General features: G+C 44.7%; 1 protein-coding gene across 1 annotated transcript in view; it reads right to left on the bottom strand.

The window, feature by feature from the left end:
* Positions 1-17188, bottom strand: part of LOC124805630 — a 99931-nt gene that overhangs the window by 12911 nt on the left and 69832 nt on the right. Inside the window, exons 3-4 of the mRNA XM_047266201.1 lie at positions 12828-12905; positions 2710-2979 (exon numbers count right to left, since the gene is read on the bottom strand). Of these exons, the coding sequence (XP_047122157.1) occupies positions 2710-2979; positions 12828-12905 (348 nt within the window). The remainder of the gene's footprint in view (positions 1-2709; positions 2980-12827; positions 12906-17188) is intronic.

Raw genomic sequence — 17188 nt, forward strand, 5'->3', positions numbered from 1 at the left:
TAGCAACCATGTACAACCATTCTCTCGACGAAAGATCCGTTCCTAAGAAATGGAAATTTGTAAAGGTCACACAAAGACACAAAAAAGGAAACTGGAGTAATCCGAAAATTTCAGACCCATAACACTGACGTCCATTGGCAGTAGGATTTATGAACATACAGTGTTTTTCGAACATTATAAATTACCTCGAAGAAAATCATCTATTGACACCTAGTCAACACGGATTCAGAAAATATTGTTCTTGTGAAAGACAATTGGCCATTTATTTAGATGAAGTAATGACTGCTATCACAGGAAACGTGAGATTGATTCAGTATTTCCAGAACGCTTTTGACACCATTTCCCATAAGCGATTTCTAATCTAATTGTGTGCCTGTGGAGTATCGTCTCAGTTGTGTGACAGGATTCGTGATTTGCTGTCTGAAACGTCACAGTTCATAGTAACTGACGGAATGTCATCGATTAAAACAGAAGTAATATCTGTCGTTTCTCAGGGAAGTGTTATAGGCCCTCTGCTGTTCCTAATCTATGTACACGATTTAGAAGAGAGTCTGAACAACCCTATTAAGCTGTTAGCATATGATGCTATCGTCTACCATTTAGTAAAATCCCTACAACATCAAAACCAATTGCAATATGATTTAGGCAAGATGTCTGTAGGGCGTGAAAAGTGCCAATTGACTGGAATCCGTTAAATTTCGGTTACACATCAAATAGCAGATATTAAAAAGCTGTCAATACAAGTAAGTACAAAGGAATTAAAATTACGAACAACTTAAATTGGAACGATCAGATAGATAATGTTGTGGGGAAGGCGTACCTATAACTGTCTTTTATTGGCAGAATACTTAGAAGATACAGCATTTGCCTGCCCTCTTCTGGGATACTGCTGCACGGTAAGAGACTTTTTGAGACAGTATTGATACAGGACATCGCGAAGTAGGGGAGAAAGTGACGCAAGTGTGATATACGAGTTGGGGTGTCAGACATTGAAACAAAGGCATTTTTGAAATTTACTGGCAGATTAAAACTGTGTGCCGGACCGAGACTCGAACTCGGGACCTGGTGGAATTGAAGCTGTGAGGACGAATCGTGGGTCATGCTTGGGTAGTCCAGATGGTAGACCACATTCCCGCGAAAGGCAAAGGTCCCGAGTTCGAGTCTCGGCCTGTAACACAGTTTTAATCTACCAGGAAGTTTCATAGCACTTCACACTCCACTGCAGAGTGGAAATTTCATTCTGGAAAGGCGTTTTTCATTGCAAAGAGATATTTTCACGAAATTTCAATCAGTGACTTTCTCCACTGAATGCGAAAATACATTGCTGGCGCCCATCTATATAGGGGTGTATTTGTCACCGTAATAATGTGAGAGAACCGAGCGAGATGGGGCAGTGGTTAGCGCACAGGACTCGCATTCGGGAGGACGAGGGTTCAAACCCGCGTCTGGCCATCTTGATCTAGTCTTCGTTGATCCATTATGGATCGTGGGACGACGGCTGGCATGAACTTCTTGATGCAATAATTTACCAACAGCCGTATGTATTGTAGAAATTTATTTTATTTTATGAACTTCTATGTGCTACCAGTTTCGGCATTACATTGATGCCATCTTCAGGCCCCACTCGTCATAGTCGTGAAATCGCTATACACGAAAGAGCCATATAACTGGATCAGTGAATTAAATCGTCCTGCAACAGCTCTTGGTGGCCAGGCGACACAGACTGAGCTGTTTCAGGACGATTTGATTCACTGATCCAGTGTGTATAGAGATTTCACGACTATGACGAGTGGGGCCTGAAGATGGCATCAATGTAATGCCGAAACTGGTAGCACATAGAAGTTCATAAAATAAAATAAATTTCTACAATACATACGGCTGTTGGTGAATTATTGCATCAAGAAAATCTTGATCTAGGTTTTCCATGATTTGCCTAAATCGCTTCAGGCAAATGCCGGGATGGTTCCTTTGAAAGGGCACGGCCAGCTTTCTTCCCCATCCTTCCCTAATCCGATGGGACCGATGACCTCGCTGTTTGGTCGCCTCCACCGAATCAACCAACCAATAAAGTAAGAGAAATTAGATCTCCTATTCGAGAGTAGAACGGTGGAGAAGTAGTCTGACGGTGGTTCGATGAACACCTGTCAAGCACTTAAGTGTGAACAGCAGAGTAGTAAAGGAGAATTAGATAGTCTATATGCTCGTATTTTGTTCATTGGACGACAATATGAAAGTATCTAACGCATTTAGGAAGACAGGAAATGGGGAGACTGGTGCCTGTTTGCCGCGTGTTCACAAACGAGCTGGGTTTCACAACATCGATGAATGCATAGGGTCTTCCACCACGGGTTGGTGATTTGGTGTAACCACTGCCGGCGGGGATGGCCGAGCGTTTCTAGGCGCTTCAGTCTGGAACCGCGCGACCGCTACGGTCGCAGGTTCGAATCCTGCCTCGAGCATGGATGTGTGTGATGTCCTTAGGTTAGTTAGGTTTCAGTAGTTCTAAGTTCTAGGGGACTGATGACCTCAGAAGATAAGTCTCATAGTGATCAGAGCCATTTGAACCATTTTTTGTAACCACTGCAAAAAATCAAAGCGGAAAGAGCACAGCACCAATACTTCCAGTTTTATGAGCCACGTGGGACGTCCACGGCGATCCTATCGACGGCACGGTGTAACTCACACCGACGCTCTGTGCGTTGTCGTTACCTGGGCGCTGGCACTGCCGGCTGGGGGTCCTCCGCGTCCTCGGACTCGACGGCGGGCGCGTCGAGGGCCTGGCGGCGCCGCCTGCTGCTGTGTGGCTGCGGCTGCGGGGGCGGCTGCGCGGCCAGCAGGTTGGGGCTGTCCTCGGGCCGGCTGGGCACGCCCCCGCGGCCGCCGCCCTCCAGCCGCAGCAGCGGCAGCGCGGGCGCCCTGCGCAGCACCGCGTCGCTGTTGTCCGCCGGCGGCGGGTCCGACTCCACCGTCAGCGACCTCCTGCCGGACACGCAGACACACTGCTCACACCAACAAGCTACAGCTAGCTGTGAAATCAAAGTCGGAAGGCTTTGGAACAAGTTAAAGCTTATTAATCACAATGCATCTGACAACCAAGAATACAGAAATAATACAGAAATGCTCTGAAACCAAAGATACTGATTTCAGAATACACTAATGGCCATTAAAATTGCTACACCACGAAGATGACGTGCTACAGACGCGAAATTTAACTGACAGGAAGAAGATGCAGTGATATGCGAATGATCAACTTTTCAGAGCATTCACACAAGGTTGGCGCCGGTATGACACCTACAACGTGCTGACATGACGAAAGTGTCCAACCGTTTTCTCGTACACAGACAGCAGTTGACCGGCATCGCCTGGTGAAACGTTATTGTGATGCCTCGTGTAAGGAGGAGAAATGCGTACCATCACGTATCGACTTTGATGAAGGTCGGATTGTAGCCTATCGCGATTGCGGTTTATAGTATTGCGACATTGCTGCTCGCGTTGGTCGATATCCAGTAACTGTTAGCAGAATATGGAATCGGTGGGTTCAGGAGGGTAATACGGAACGCCGTGCTGGATCCCAAAGGCCTCGCATCACTAGCAGTCGAGATGACAGGCATCTTATCCGCATGGCTGTAACGGATCGTGCAGCCACGTCTAGATCCCTGAGTCAACAAATGGGGACGTTTGCAAGACAATAACCATCTGCACGAACAGTTCGACAACGTTTGCAGCAGCATGGACTATCAGCTCGGAACCGTGGCTGCGGTTACCCTTGACGCTGCATCACAGACAGGAGCGCCTGCGATGGTGCACTCAGCGACGAACCTGGGTGCACGAATGGCAAAACGTCATTTTTTCGGGCGAATCCTGGTTCTGTTCACAGCATCGTAATGGTCGCATCCGTGTTTGGCGACATCGCGGTGAACGTACATTGGAAGCGTATATTCGTCATCGCCATACTGGCGTATCACTCGGCGTGATGGTATGGGGTGCCATTGGTTACACGTCTCTGTCACCTCTTGTTCGCATTGACGGCACTTTCAACAGTGGACGTTACATTTCAGATGTGTTACGACCCGTGGCTCTACCCTTCATTCGATCCCTGCGAAACCCTACATTTAAGCATGATAATGCACGACCGCATGTTGCAGGCCCTGTACTGTCCTTTCTGCATACAGAAAATGTTCGACTGCTGCCCTGGCCAACACATTCTCTAGATCTCTCACCACTTGAAAACGTCTGGTCAATGGTTCGGAGCAACTGGCTCGTCACAATACGCCAGTCACTACTCTTGCTGAACTGTGGTATCATGTTGAAGCTGCATGGGCAGCTGTACCTGTACACGCCATCCAAGCTCCGTTTGACTCAATGCCCAGGCGTATCAAGGCCGTTATTACGGCCAGAGGTAGTTGTTCTGGGTAGTGATTTCTCAGGATCTATGCACCCAAATTGCGTGAAAATGTAATGACATGTCAGTTCTAGTATAATATATTTGTCCAATGAATACCCGTTTATCATCTGCATTTCTTCTTGGTGTAGCAATTTTAATGGCCAGTAGTGTATGTTGGAAGGCTGTGGAACAAGTTAAAGCTTAATCACAATGCCTCTGACAACCAGGAACACAGGAATGGTCTAAAACCAAAGATACTGATTTCAAAATAATGTACAGGACAAAACTGATGTCCATATAGGCTGTCTTAAACCTTTTGGGTCAAATTGAAACAGGTGATAGGTTGTCCACAACCGATTATATTGAGACAGGAAACTAATGGTCGAAAATGCGTATTTATTGCGTTATGGATGCACATAGCAGAATAGCAACGTAGCTCATAGCAGTTGTTCAAAGCCAAGACCGCCAGTCTCAATGCATGTATTGGCAATGGCACTGCAATTCTGCCACGCTCTTGCAAAGATCCCGGGTGTCTGTTGTACACTGGAACAGGTAGTGGGTGATAAACAGCGTACACTTCTGACAACCATACAAACATACTGTACACATCTTAGCTCATAGCACGTGTGTTGTGTTTTTGCGAGATGTGCTACCACAGTTCTTGGGAACTGTACTCCTCCCTGCCCGTGAGAGCATGTGGTTTCAACACAAGGTGCAACAGCTCACTTTGATGTTAATGCCGACGAGCAGCTGAATGACACGTACCCACATTGTTGGATTCGAAGGGGAGGTCGTGACTCACGACCAGCGCGATCGCCGGATCTCTCACCTCTGGACTTTATCCTATGGGGTTACGTCAAGACATTGGTGTACCAAACTCCATAGAAACGGATGAAGAGCTGCTTGTTAGGATCCAAGCTGCCTGTCTCCTGGTACAACAGGCACCGGGGATCTTTGAGAGAGTATGTATGTATGCATATGTGCAATAGGATGGGTAGGAACGCCAGGAGCAATTTCAACCAAACTCGTTACACACATGCCAGGAGACAGTTACTATTGGGTGGGTGTAAGACACCCCTATACATGGTGGTGGGGTGGGGCTGAGGGGGAGGAGGGATGTGGTTGCATGTTGAAAAGTGGCCATATCTTCTGCAATTGTTCTACGTCAGTAAAAGTATGTTTACGTTGTATTGCCTTGCAGAAGGTGATTAATCGCCAGATTGTTGTGGTCTTCAGTCAAAACACTGGTTTGATGCAGCTCTCCACACCACTTTCTCCCTGTGCAAGCGTTTTGATCTCCGTATAACTATTTCGACGTACCCAAAGTATTGGTGTCCCTCTACAATTTTTCTCCCCCTCCCCTCACCCCATACTTCCCAGCATTATCAAACTGACGATTTGTTGATGCCTCAGAGTGTGTTCCTGTCGAGCGAGCCCTCCTTTTATTCAACTTGTCCCATATATTTCTCTTTTCCTCAAGTCGGTTCAGCACCTCCTCCTCAGTTATGCGATCTACCCATCTTATCTTCAGCATTCTCCTGTAGGGCTACGTTCCAAAAGTTATTCTCTTTTGTGCGTTTCAGTTCCGTAAAAGCCTACTCCGTCCGAACAGGCCTCGAAAGACCATAACGGTACTGACCGACCGCCGTGTCATCCTCAGCGTATAGGCGTCCCTGGATGCGGATATAGAGGGGCGTGTAGTCAGCACACTGCTCTCCCGGCCGCTGTCAGATTTCGTGACCGGAGCCGCTACTTCTTAATCAAGTAGCTCCTCAATTTGCCTCACAAGGGCTGAGCGTACCCCGCGCGCCAACAGCGCTCGGCAGACATAACAGTCACCCATCCAAGTGCTAGCCAAGCCTGACAGCGCTTAACTTCGGTGATCAGACGGGAATCGGTGTTACCACTGCGGCAAGGCCGTTGGCCATAAAAGCCTCACTACAGACAAATACCTTAAGAAGAGACTTCCTAACACTTGAACGGATATTAGTTGTTAACAAATGCTTTGCGTGGTATAGACAGTTTTCATTTTCTGTCTTTCTACTTTGGCCATCGCTAGTTATTTTACAGCCCACATAGCAAATTAGCAATTTAATTCGGCTAAAATTCCTTACCCTTCTTTTTTGTTGACGTTCATCTTATATCTTTTTTTTCAAGACATTATCCATTACTTGATTTACACCCGTGGTCTACGGATAGCGTCTCGGATTCATAATCAAAACGTATTCAATCCCTGGTTCGAATCCCACCGCTGCTTAGATTTTGATTAATAATCAGCATTGGCGGCCGAAGATTTTCGGCATAAGAAGTCACCCTCATTCTGCCAACAGTCTTGTCAAAGAGGGCGGAGGAGCGGACAGAGTTTCAGAGCACACTCTTGTCCTAGGGGTGGGAAACTGCCCCTAAAGGCGGAAAAATCATCAATGATCAACAGCGTGAGAATGCAGAAGGCAATGGAAACCACTGCATGAAAGACATGTAACGTGTATACAAATGACATGTGACCTATAATTGAAGAAGTGTCATGATGATCTCTCCATTGACAAAAGATTCCGGAAGTCTCCCATTCGGAACTCCGGGAGGGGACTGCCAAGTGGGAGGTTACCATGAGAAAAAGATTAAATAATGAACGAAAGGATAACGTTCAAGCCGGCCGGAGTGGCCGAGCGGTTCTAGGCGCTACAATCTGGAACCGCGCGACCGCTACGGTGCAGGTTCGAATCCTGCCTCGGGCATGGGTGTGTATGTTGTCCTTAGGTTAGTTAGGTGTAAGTAGTTCTAAGTTCTAGGGGACTGATGACCTCAGAAGTTAAGTCCCATAGTGATAAGAGCCATTTGAACCAATTTGATAACGTTCTACGAGTCGGGACGTGGAATGTCAGAAGCTTGTACGTGGTAGGGAAACAAGAAAATTTGAAAAGGGAAATGCAAATGCTCAATATAGATATGGTAGGGCTCAGTGAAGTAAAGTGGAAAGAATATGAAGTTAGGGCAGAGTGTGTGTTACTGTGAATAGCTCAGTGAAAGGGTTGTTCTTAGCAGAATCGACAAAAACCAACACCGACAATGATAGTTCAGGTATACATGTCGACGTCGCAAGCTGGAGATGAAGAGGTAGAGAAAGTTTATGAGGATATTGAAAGAGTAATACAGTATGTAAAGGGGGATGAAAATCTAATAGTCATGGGGGACTGCAATTCCGTTGTAGGCGAAGGAGTGGAAGAAAAGGTTACAGGAGGATATGGGCTTGGTACAAGGAATGGGAGAGGATTAATTGAGTTATGTAACAAGTTTCAGCTAGTAATAGCTAATACCCTGTTCAAGAATCACAAGAGGAGGAGGTATACTTGGAAAAGGCCGGGAGATACGGGGAGATTTCAATTAGATTACAGAGATTCCGAAATCGATACTGGATTGTAAGGTGTACCCAAGAGCAGTTATAGAGTCACATCACATTATAGTAGTCATGAAGAGCAGGCTGAAGTTCAAGACATTAGTCAGGAAGAATCAATACGCAAAGAAGTGGGATACGGAAGTACTAAGGAATGACGTGATACAGTTGAAGTTCTCTAAGGCTATAGATACAGCAATAAGGACTAGCTCAGTAGGCAGTACAGTTGAAGAGGAACGGACATTTCTAAAAAGGGCCCTTACGGAAGTTGGGAAGGAAAACATAGGTACAAAGAAGGTAACTGCGAAGAAACTACGGGTAACAGAAGAAATACTTCAATTGATCGATGAAAGGAGGAAGTACAAAAATGTTCCGGGAAACTCAGGTACACAGAAATACAAGTCGCTGAGGAATGAAATAAATTGGAAGTACAGGGAAGCTAAGACGAAATGGCTGCATCAAAAATGTGAAGAAATTCGAAAAAGGAATGATTGGCGGAGGGACAGACCCAGCATACAGGAAAGTCAAAACAACCTTCGGTGACATTAAAAGCAAGGGTGATAACATTAAGAGTGCAACGGGAATTCCACTGTTAAATGTAGAGGAGAAAGCAGATAGGTGAAAAGAATACATTGAAAGCCTCTATGAGGGGAAAGATTTGTATGATGTGATAGAAGAAGAAACAGGAGTCGATTTAGGATCCAGTATTAGAATCAGAATTTAAAAGAGCTACGGAGGACTTAAGATCAAATACAGCAGGAGGCATATATATCATTTCATCAGGATTTCTAAAATCACTGGAGGAAGTTGCAACAAAACTACTATTCACGTTGGTGTGAAGAATGTATGAGTCTGGCGACATACCTTCTGACTTTCGGGACAGCATCATCCACACAATTCCGAAGACGGCAAGGGCTGACAAGTTCGAGAATTATCGCACAATCAGCTTAACAGCTCATGCATCCTAGTTGCTTACAAGAATAATATACAGAAGAATGGAGAAGAAAATTGAGGATGCTCTAGATGACGATCAGTTTGGCTTTAGGTAAGGTAGAGGCACGAGAGAGGCAATTCTGACGTTGCGGTTAATAATGAAAGCAAGACTAAAGAAAAATCAAGACACTTTCATAGAATTTGTCGACCTGGAAAAAGCGTTCGACAATGTAAAATGGTGCAAGGTGTTCGACACTCTGAAAAAAGTAGCTACAGGGAGAGACGGGTCATATGTAATATGTACAACAGCCAAGAGGGAATAATTAGAGTGGACGACCGAGAATGAAGTGCTCGTATTAAAAAGGGTATAAGACAAGGACGTAGCCTTTCGTCCCTACTGTTTAGTCTGTACATCGAGGAAGCAATTATGGAAATAAAAGTAAGGTTTAGGAGTGGAATTAAAATTCAAGATGAAAGGATATCAATGATACGATTCGTTGATGACATTGATCTTGAGTGAAAGTGAAGAAGAATTAAATGATCTGCTGAAAGGAATGAACAATCTAATGAGTACAGGATATGGACTGAGAGTAAATCGAAGAAAGAAGGAGGTAATGAGAAGTAGCAGAAATGAGAACAGCGAGAAACATAATATCAGGATTGATGGTCACCAAGTAGATGATGTTAAGGAATTCTGCTACATAGGCAGTAAAATAACCAATGACGGACGGAGCAAGGAGGACGTCAAAAGCAGACTAGCAATGGCAAGAGAAGTTTACCAATATCAAATAGCGGCCTTAATTCGAGGAATTCTAAGAATGTACGTCTGGAGTACAGCACTGTTTGGTAGTGAAACATGGATTGTGGGAAAACCGGAACAGAAGAGAATCGAAGCATTTGACATGTGGTGCTACAGACGAATATTGAAAATTTGGTGGACTGATAAGGTAAGGAATGAGGAGGTTCTGCGCAGAATGGGAGAGGAAACGAGCATGGGGAAAGCACTCGTAAGGAGAAGGGACAGTATGATAGGTCATCTGTTAAGACAGGAGGGAATGACTTCCATGGTACTAGAAGGAGCTGTAGAGGGCAAAAACTGTAGAGGAAGACAGAGATTGGAATACATCCAGCAAGTAATTGAGGATGTAGGTTGCAACTGTTACTCTGAGATGAAGATGCTAGCACAGGGGAGAAATTCGTGGTGGCCCGTATCAAACCAGTCAGAAGACTGATGAAAAAAATTCCTTTTAACTGTTCTTCCAAGTCCTTTGCTATCTCTGACGTAAGTACAATGTCATCAGCAAACAATAAGTTTTTATTTCTTTTCTCTGAACTTTGATTCCCTTCCCAAAATTCTTCTTGGTTTCCAGTACTGCTCCATGTAAAGATTGAATAACATCGGCGATAGTCTACCTCACTTCCTTTCAGCCACTGCTTCACTTTCGTATCCTTCGAGTGCACTCTGGTTTCTTTACAACTTGAAAATATCCATTCGCTCCATGTATAGTACACTGAAAGAATGCATTCCGATCAACATTGTTGAAAGTTTATTCTAAGTCTACAAATACTATAAACGTAGGTTTGCCTTTCTTTAACGTACGTTCTAAGATAACTCGTAGGCTCAGTATTGTCTAGTATGTCCTACATTTCTTAGAAAAACCAGACTGGCCTTTCCCGAGTCTTGCTTCGACCAGTTTTTCCATTCTCCTGTAAAAAAATTAGTCTCAATATTTCCAACCATAATTTATTAAAGGTATGGGAGTAATTTGTTAATTATCAGGCCTGTCAGACGCTGTCTTCATCGGAACTGGAATTATTCCATTCATCTTGAAGTACGCAGGTATTTCGGCTGTCTCCTATCTTTCACACCAGATCGGATAGTTTTCTCGTGGATGGCTCTCCCAAGGATTTCAATAATTTCGAGTAAATGTAATCTATTCCAGCGGCCTTGTTTCGACTTAGGTCTTCTAGTGCTCTGCGAAATACTTCTCGTAGCGTCACAGCTTATATTTTCATCTTCTTCCTCTTTCCTTTATCTAATAATGCTTTCGAGCTCATTTCCCTTAAACAGTCCTATATATTCGATCAACCATTCAGCTTTCCCATCTTTGATTGTAACTGGCTTGACATCTCAGCTCTTGATATTCATACAGCCGCTTCTGCTTTCTGCGAAGGTGTCTTCAATTCTCCTATAGGCAGTGTCTATCCTTCCCGTAGTTACACATTCTCCTACACCCTTGCATTTCTCTTCTAGCCACTACTGCTTTGTCATTTTGCACTTCCTGTCAGTCTCATATTTTAGATGTCTGTATCCTCTGCTGTCTGTTTCATTTGCTGCATTTTAATATGTTCTCTTTTCATCAGTTAGATTCAACCACTCGTACGTTACCCAACGATTTGTATTGGGTTTTGGCTTTTTACCCATTTGATCCTCTGGTGGGTCCACTATTACGTCTCTCAAGGATACCCATTCGTCTTCTGATGTGTTCCTTACCCCTGTCCCAGTCAGTCGTTGCCTGATGCTACTTTTTAAATTGTGTATAACCACTGGTTCTTTCAGTTTTTTCCAGTTCCCATTACCTTAAATCCCCACCTCTCTGCACCATATCGCTGTACAGGTAGTCATATCTCTGTGCCGCTGCTTGGTTGCAAAGCGACTATCGCTGGACGTATTAGGTTGGTGCATAAGTTCTTAGCGAGTCTGTTTTTCATGTTGGTATTCCGGTTGCTATGGGTTTATTTATCAATTGCCATTTTTATTGATCCACAGTGGAGGCAGCCAGAAGCATTTGCGTCGTGCATGAGGATAATAGCAATGGTCAGACCATAGCAAGAAAATGGTTTTGTCGATTTAAGGAGGATCGTTTTGACATTACTGATTCTCCACGTTCAGGAACATCTTCGGGATTTGATGAAGATCGTTTAAACGCATTAATCCACAATGATCCACGTCAGTGTGCTCGAGAATTGGCAGATGTTATGAACTATGATCATCCCACCATCGTGCGAGGTTTCCATACAATGCGGAACATTCAAAAAGTTGGTGAATAGATACCGCTTGCTCTAAGCCAAAATCACAAAAGTCAGCGTGTGGACGTACGTGTATCACTGCTTGCACGTCATCAGTTGTCTCGTGAACAACGTCGACCAGTCACATCCTGGTGACGACAAATGGTGTCTCTATGATAATATAAGGAACAACCTTCAAGGACCTTCCTTTCCTGCGAACATGATTCGACGAGTTCTTCTCCTCAAAATCACGTGATTTCTACTTTCACGGAATCGAAGAGCTACGCCAGCGTTGGCAGACTGTTGTAAATAGTGGAGGAGAATATATTATTGACGACTAAAGCGTCAATTATGTGTATCTGTTGTGTTTATTAAACTTGTGGAAAAATGCTACGAACTACACACCGACCCAACATACAGATATCTCTGTTAATGGATATCCCACACTGTCTGCCTTTGCGAAGCTTGATCTATCCTTGGTCAGAACAAAGGGAAGGTTGGTAACGCCCAATATTTGGGCGGAAATCTTTTCCTCTGTTGGTTGTCACACGACGTGACGTCAGTGAACCTGCGCTCCAGTTACACCTTTGAATGGAACACGTTGGCCGAAGGAATCCTGCCGACACCGGTAACTGTCCGAAACCAGTATAAATTAGGCAGTTGTTTTGATAGGAAGTCATTTACATTCATTCCAGTATGCAGTCAGCAGCATTCGTGAACTGACACGGACGGTGGTTCTGGCGTGGCAGAAAAAAAAACCCTAAAGATGACACTCGAAGGCTGTTTGCTTCCATACCATAACGAATACAAGAAAGTATGCTTGACTTTGGGGCTCTCACTTTGTAATGATGCTGATGGTGGACATCAGCTCCAAATGGAATGAATGTTTATACGTTTAATATTCTTTATGTGAAGAACATCTCTTCAAAGTTTGGCTAATATCAAGTTGGAGTTTCATCGAATAACACTACATTTCCATCTGCGTATTTTCAACATTGATGTATGTTTATTATTTATTTATCTACTCTGAACAAATTGAGACATTTTATTGACTGTTAACTTACAATCACTACTCCAGCAATACAAAAGTTAATTTTGGTAGGTGCTTACTTGACGACGGGCGGAGCGTGCGGCCGAAGCGTGGAAGAGTGAAGCGCCGACATCTCCTCCAGGGTGAGCGACACTCGGCTGCAACACAACACGTCAGTCGGCTCATTACGGTGTCTACTTCGGCCGACTGATTCAAGGGAGTGCAAACAAATGATAGCTTAAGAGTCGAGAAAAGGAAGATCTCGGAGAGAGGGGAACTGGTGCTGGAATTCGAGCAACAGTGGGACGAAACTGGTGTGATGTGCACAATATCAACTACAGACGAATCAATGAGTTGTTAAGGTGATTACGAAACATTTGCCATGTTCTAAGATTCGACGCGTTGAATATTTCGTGCATAAACTACAAATGGGAAAATATTTAGACGTTATTATAGTAGTTGAAAGAGCCGCTCGCTACCGGTCTGTAGTATTTTCTTGACAATATTAATGAACCACAACTGCAACGACGTGTACATTTCGGAGGGTGTCCCAAATTTTAAAGTTTCCTGTGTCGAAGGTCTGGTACTTACGGTAGAATGGCGGCGATAATCATCCTTTAGATATGAGACGTTTAGCACTTACACATTCTCAGCCGCAACAACATTTGTTAGACAGTTGAACAATGCGAAATTACGAACTTTACAAACAGAGAACTCGAGAGTTGAACATTTGTTTTAATAATTCGATTTTCTTAGACCTATACACACTTTCGAGCTGGCGATGGATTAATAGCTTACAACCGTTCGGGAAGCCCCGTGAACCTGACAACTGACGGTGACAGTACTAGGTTACTAAAGCCACCGAACGCGAAACGTGCTTGATCAAGTGCACATTTCTCTTGCACTCCGAGAATAAGGCTACGCAAGACAGTCCAAGTGATAGGGAGCCACGCTGATCCACGACTGCTTTGCCGGCCGCGGTGGTCTAGCGGTTCTAGGCGCTCAGTCCGGAGCCGCGCGACTGTTACGGTCGCAGGTTCGAATCCTGCCTCGGGCATGGATGTGTGTGATGTTCTTAGGTTAATTAGGTTTAAGTAGTTCTAAGTTCTAGGGGACTGATGACCATAGATGGTAAGTCCCATAGTGCTCAGAGCCATTTGAGCCACGACTGCTTTACGTCCACATGTAGGCTTCAAATTGTGCACATCCCTCTCGACAGAGCCCCAGGTGGGGTTCCGAAAAGAACTGAAGACAGATGAAATAACCCCATCTCTCGGAATGTTCATCAATCGATATTGACAGAATGCGGAAGTGAGCGTAATACAATTATGCAGTGTATTATTTAACTAGCCTCCAGGTTAGGAAAAGAAGGAGGAACTGGTGCATAAGGCTTGTCAGCCTGTATCCTGTTGTAAGTATATATGAGGGACGATGGCACACATGCTAGGCGTCCTATCTCGGAGAAAGTAAACGTTTTACGTACACTGTTCCTTCTTTCTTAGCGATGGACAATGGAGACATCAGCTGTGAAATATTGTGCTATCTGAAACTAAGGCTATTCTCTTATTAATATTCTTCCTGTTAGTTGTGTTTATTGTTTTGATGTATTTGCTATATACCTCGAAGCAACTAAGACTTCATCTTCAGGCACTTAAGCCACGTCATCGATGTGATATACCACCACAAGTACATCTTGTTAATGTCCCAGAGCAGCTTCTAGTGTAGAAAGTATAAACCAAATGAAGATACTATTGTTAATTACCAGACTGTTGGCGAGACTGTGCCATTGCCACTTACGATTTCTACGCCGTCGTACCTCGCCACTCTAGGGCAACGACATTTTGTGCGACACTTGAGTCCACACAGCGTTTTCCCATGTGAGCCGCGCGTCCCCTCAATAGTTACAATGTGAGCCACTCCTTCAGCAGTACCCGTGAGGGTCGGTGGCTTCTCTCACAGCGACGAAATTTTTCTGTATTAATGTGGCTGCTTCTTTGTCCAGCACTGAACTGGAGGGATATCTGCCTGTCTGCTATTATAATTCGAGCTATCCGATGGTGACTGGCGTTGTTTGTACCTTGACGGGGATGGCAGTTTACTATGGCGGCGACAGTTTCTCCGGAATCACGGCATACTCGGTAGTCCGTTCATGCCGTAGTCCGCGACAAGTCAATGAAAGATTGTTTAGATGTGTAATAGTTCCACGTGGGTTTGGCAAGTGTGAATGCAGACAGTGTGTGATATCTCCAATCTCTCTCTCTTGTGCTCGATTATTAACATGACATCCAGAACAGTCTTTCATGACATCATTGTCTCGCGCCGTTACTATCACCTACTGGTGTTTGCTGCTAAATTATTTTATTGATAGTCTCACGACATGCAATTATCTGGTTATGTTTGATAACAAATAATAATGAAATAACTACACTAATGGCCATTAAAATTGCTACACCAAGAAGATGACGTGCTACATACGCGAAATTTAACCGACGGGAAGAAGGTGCAGCGATACGCAAATAATTAGCTTTTCAGAGCATTCACACAAGGTAGGTCCCGATGGCGACACCTACAACGTGCTGACATGAGGAAAGTTTCCAACCGATTTCTCATACACAAACAGCAGTTGACCGGCGTTGCCTGGTGAAACGTTGTTGTGATGCCTCGTGTAAGGAGGAGAAATGCGTACCATCACGTTTCGACTTTGCTAAAGGTCGGATTGTAGCCTATCGCGATTGCGCTTTATCGTATCGCGACATTGCTGCTCGCCTTGGTCGAGATCCAATTACTGTTAGCAGAATATGGCATCGGTGGGTTCAGGAGGATAATACGGAACGCCGTGCTGGATCCCAACGGCGTCGTATCACTAGCAGTCGATATGACAGGCATCTTATCCGCATGGCTGTAACGGATAGTGCAGCCACGTCTCGATCCCTGAGTCAATAGATGGGGACGTTTGCAAGACAACAACCATCTGAACGAATAGTTGGACGACGTTTGCAGCAGCATGGACTATCAGCTCGGAGACCACGGCTGCGGTTATCCTTGACGCTGCATCACAGACAGAAGCGCCTGCGATGGTGTACTCAACGACGAACCTGGGTGCACGAATGGCAAAACATCATTTGACGGATGAATCCAGATTCTGTTTACACCATCATGATGGTCGCATCCGTGTTTGGCTACATCGAGGTGAACGCACATTGGAAGCGTGTATTCGTCATCGCCACTGGCCTATCACCCGGCATGATGGTATGGGGTGCCATTGGTTACACGTCTCTGTCACCTCTTGTTCGCATTGACGGCGCTTTGAACAGTGGACGTTACATTTCAGATGTGTTACGACCCGCAATAAATGATCGATCCCTGCGAAACCCCACATTTCACCAGGATAATCCACGACCGCATGTTGCAGGTCCTGTACGGGTCTTTCTGGATACAGGAAATGGTCGACTGCTGCCCTGGCCAGCACATTCTCCAGATCTCTCAGCAACATCTGGTCAATGGTGGCGAGCAACTGGCTCGTCACAATACGCCAGTCACTACTCTTGATGAACTGTGATATAGTGTTGAAGCTGCATGAGCAGCTGTACCTGTACACCTGTATATATCTCCGTCAAAGTCAGGTGCTTGAAAGGTTGAAGTGCCATTGTGGGGCGACAGGTAGAGAGCGTTGCTGGGGACTCTCCCACGTGTTCACACGGGCCGCCAGAGATAGATATCCCTCACACACCATTACACGGCCGCAGAAGGCCTTCTGCGACACGTTAGCCTTGCGGCGTGGCAGCATCCGCCTCTATTACGAGTGCAAAACCTGCTCGATGCGAAACGGCTGCACAAGTGCCTAGCGAGCGGGAAGATATTCCTTATAAGCGCGTTTGGAGCAACTATTTTGTTTGTATTTTGTCACACTATCACTTTACCTAACGAACATATAGAGACGAAATCGTCGAATACTTCAGTTGGTCATCGGACGGTAACTCCGAAAAATATATTGTCACACTGATTCGTCTACTCAAATTGAAATTAAAAATATCACCCCTTTCCATGTCAAAAAGTAGCTCGAACGATTATTAGTGCTTCCACTTCTTGATTAGGGCGACGTTATCGTACAAAGTCTTTCACAAATAAATTTTTTCGGTTACAGGTGGGGATGGACTCTTTTGTATGATTAATTTGTAATTTTCCTTTTTTCGACCACAATAATAAGAGAAAGTACTTTCAGTAGTAACCATGATTGTTATAATAAAGCCATCTCTTGAGAACTGAGATCTGTAAGAAGAAGATTTTTACATGTTTGTTTACGCGGTACGAGGTTCTGGATCAGGTACTTTTCAAGAAGGAGAGACGTTCCAGCAACATGTGTCACAGAATCCTTTCAGCGGACAGTCTTTTTCATCTTTTCGTAGTACATGACTTAAGTGGTTTATACTACTCTTCATAC

Source organism: Schistocerca piceifrons, chromosome 1, assembly GCF_021461385.2.
Source record: "Schistocerca piceifrons isolate TAMUIC-IGC-003096 chromosome 1, iqSchPice1.1, whole genome shotgun sequence".
NCBI lineage: Eukaryota > Metazoa > Arthropoda > Insecta > Orthoptera > Acrididae > Schistocerca > Schistocerca piceifrons.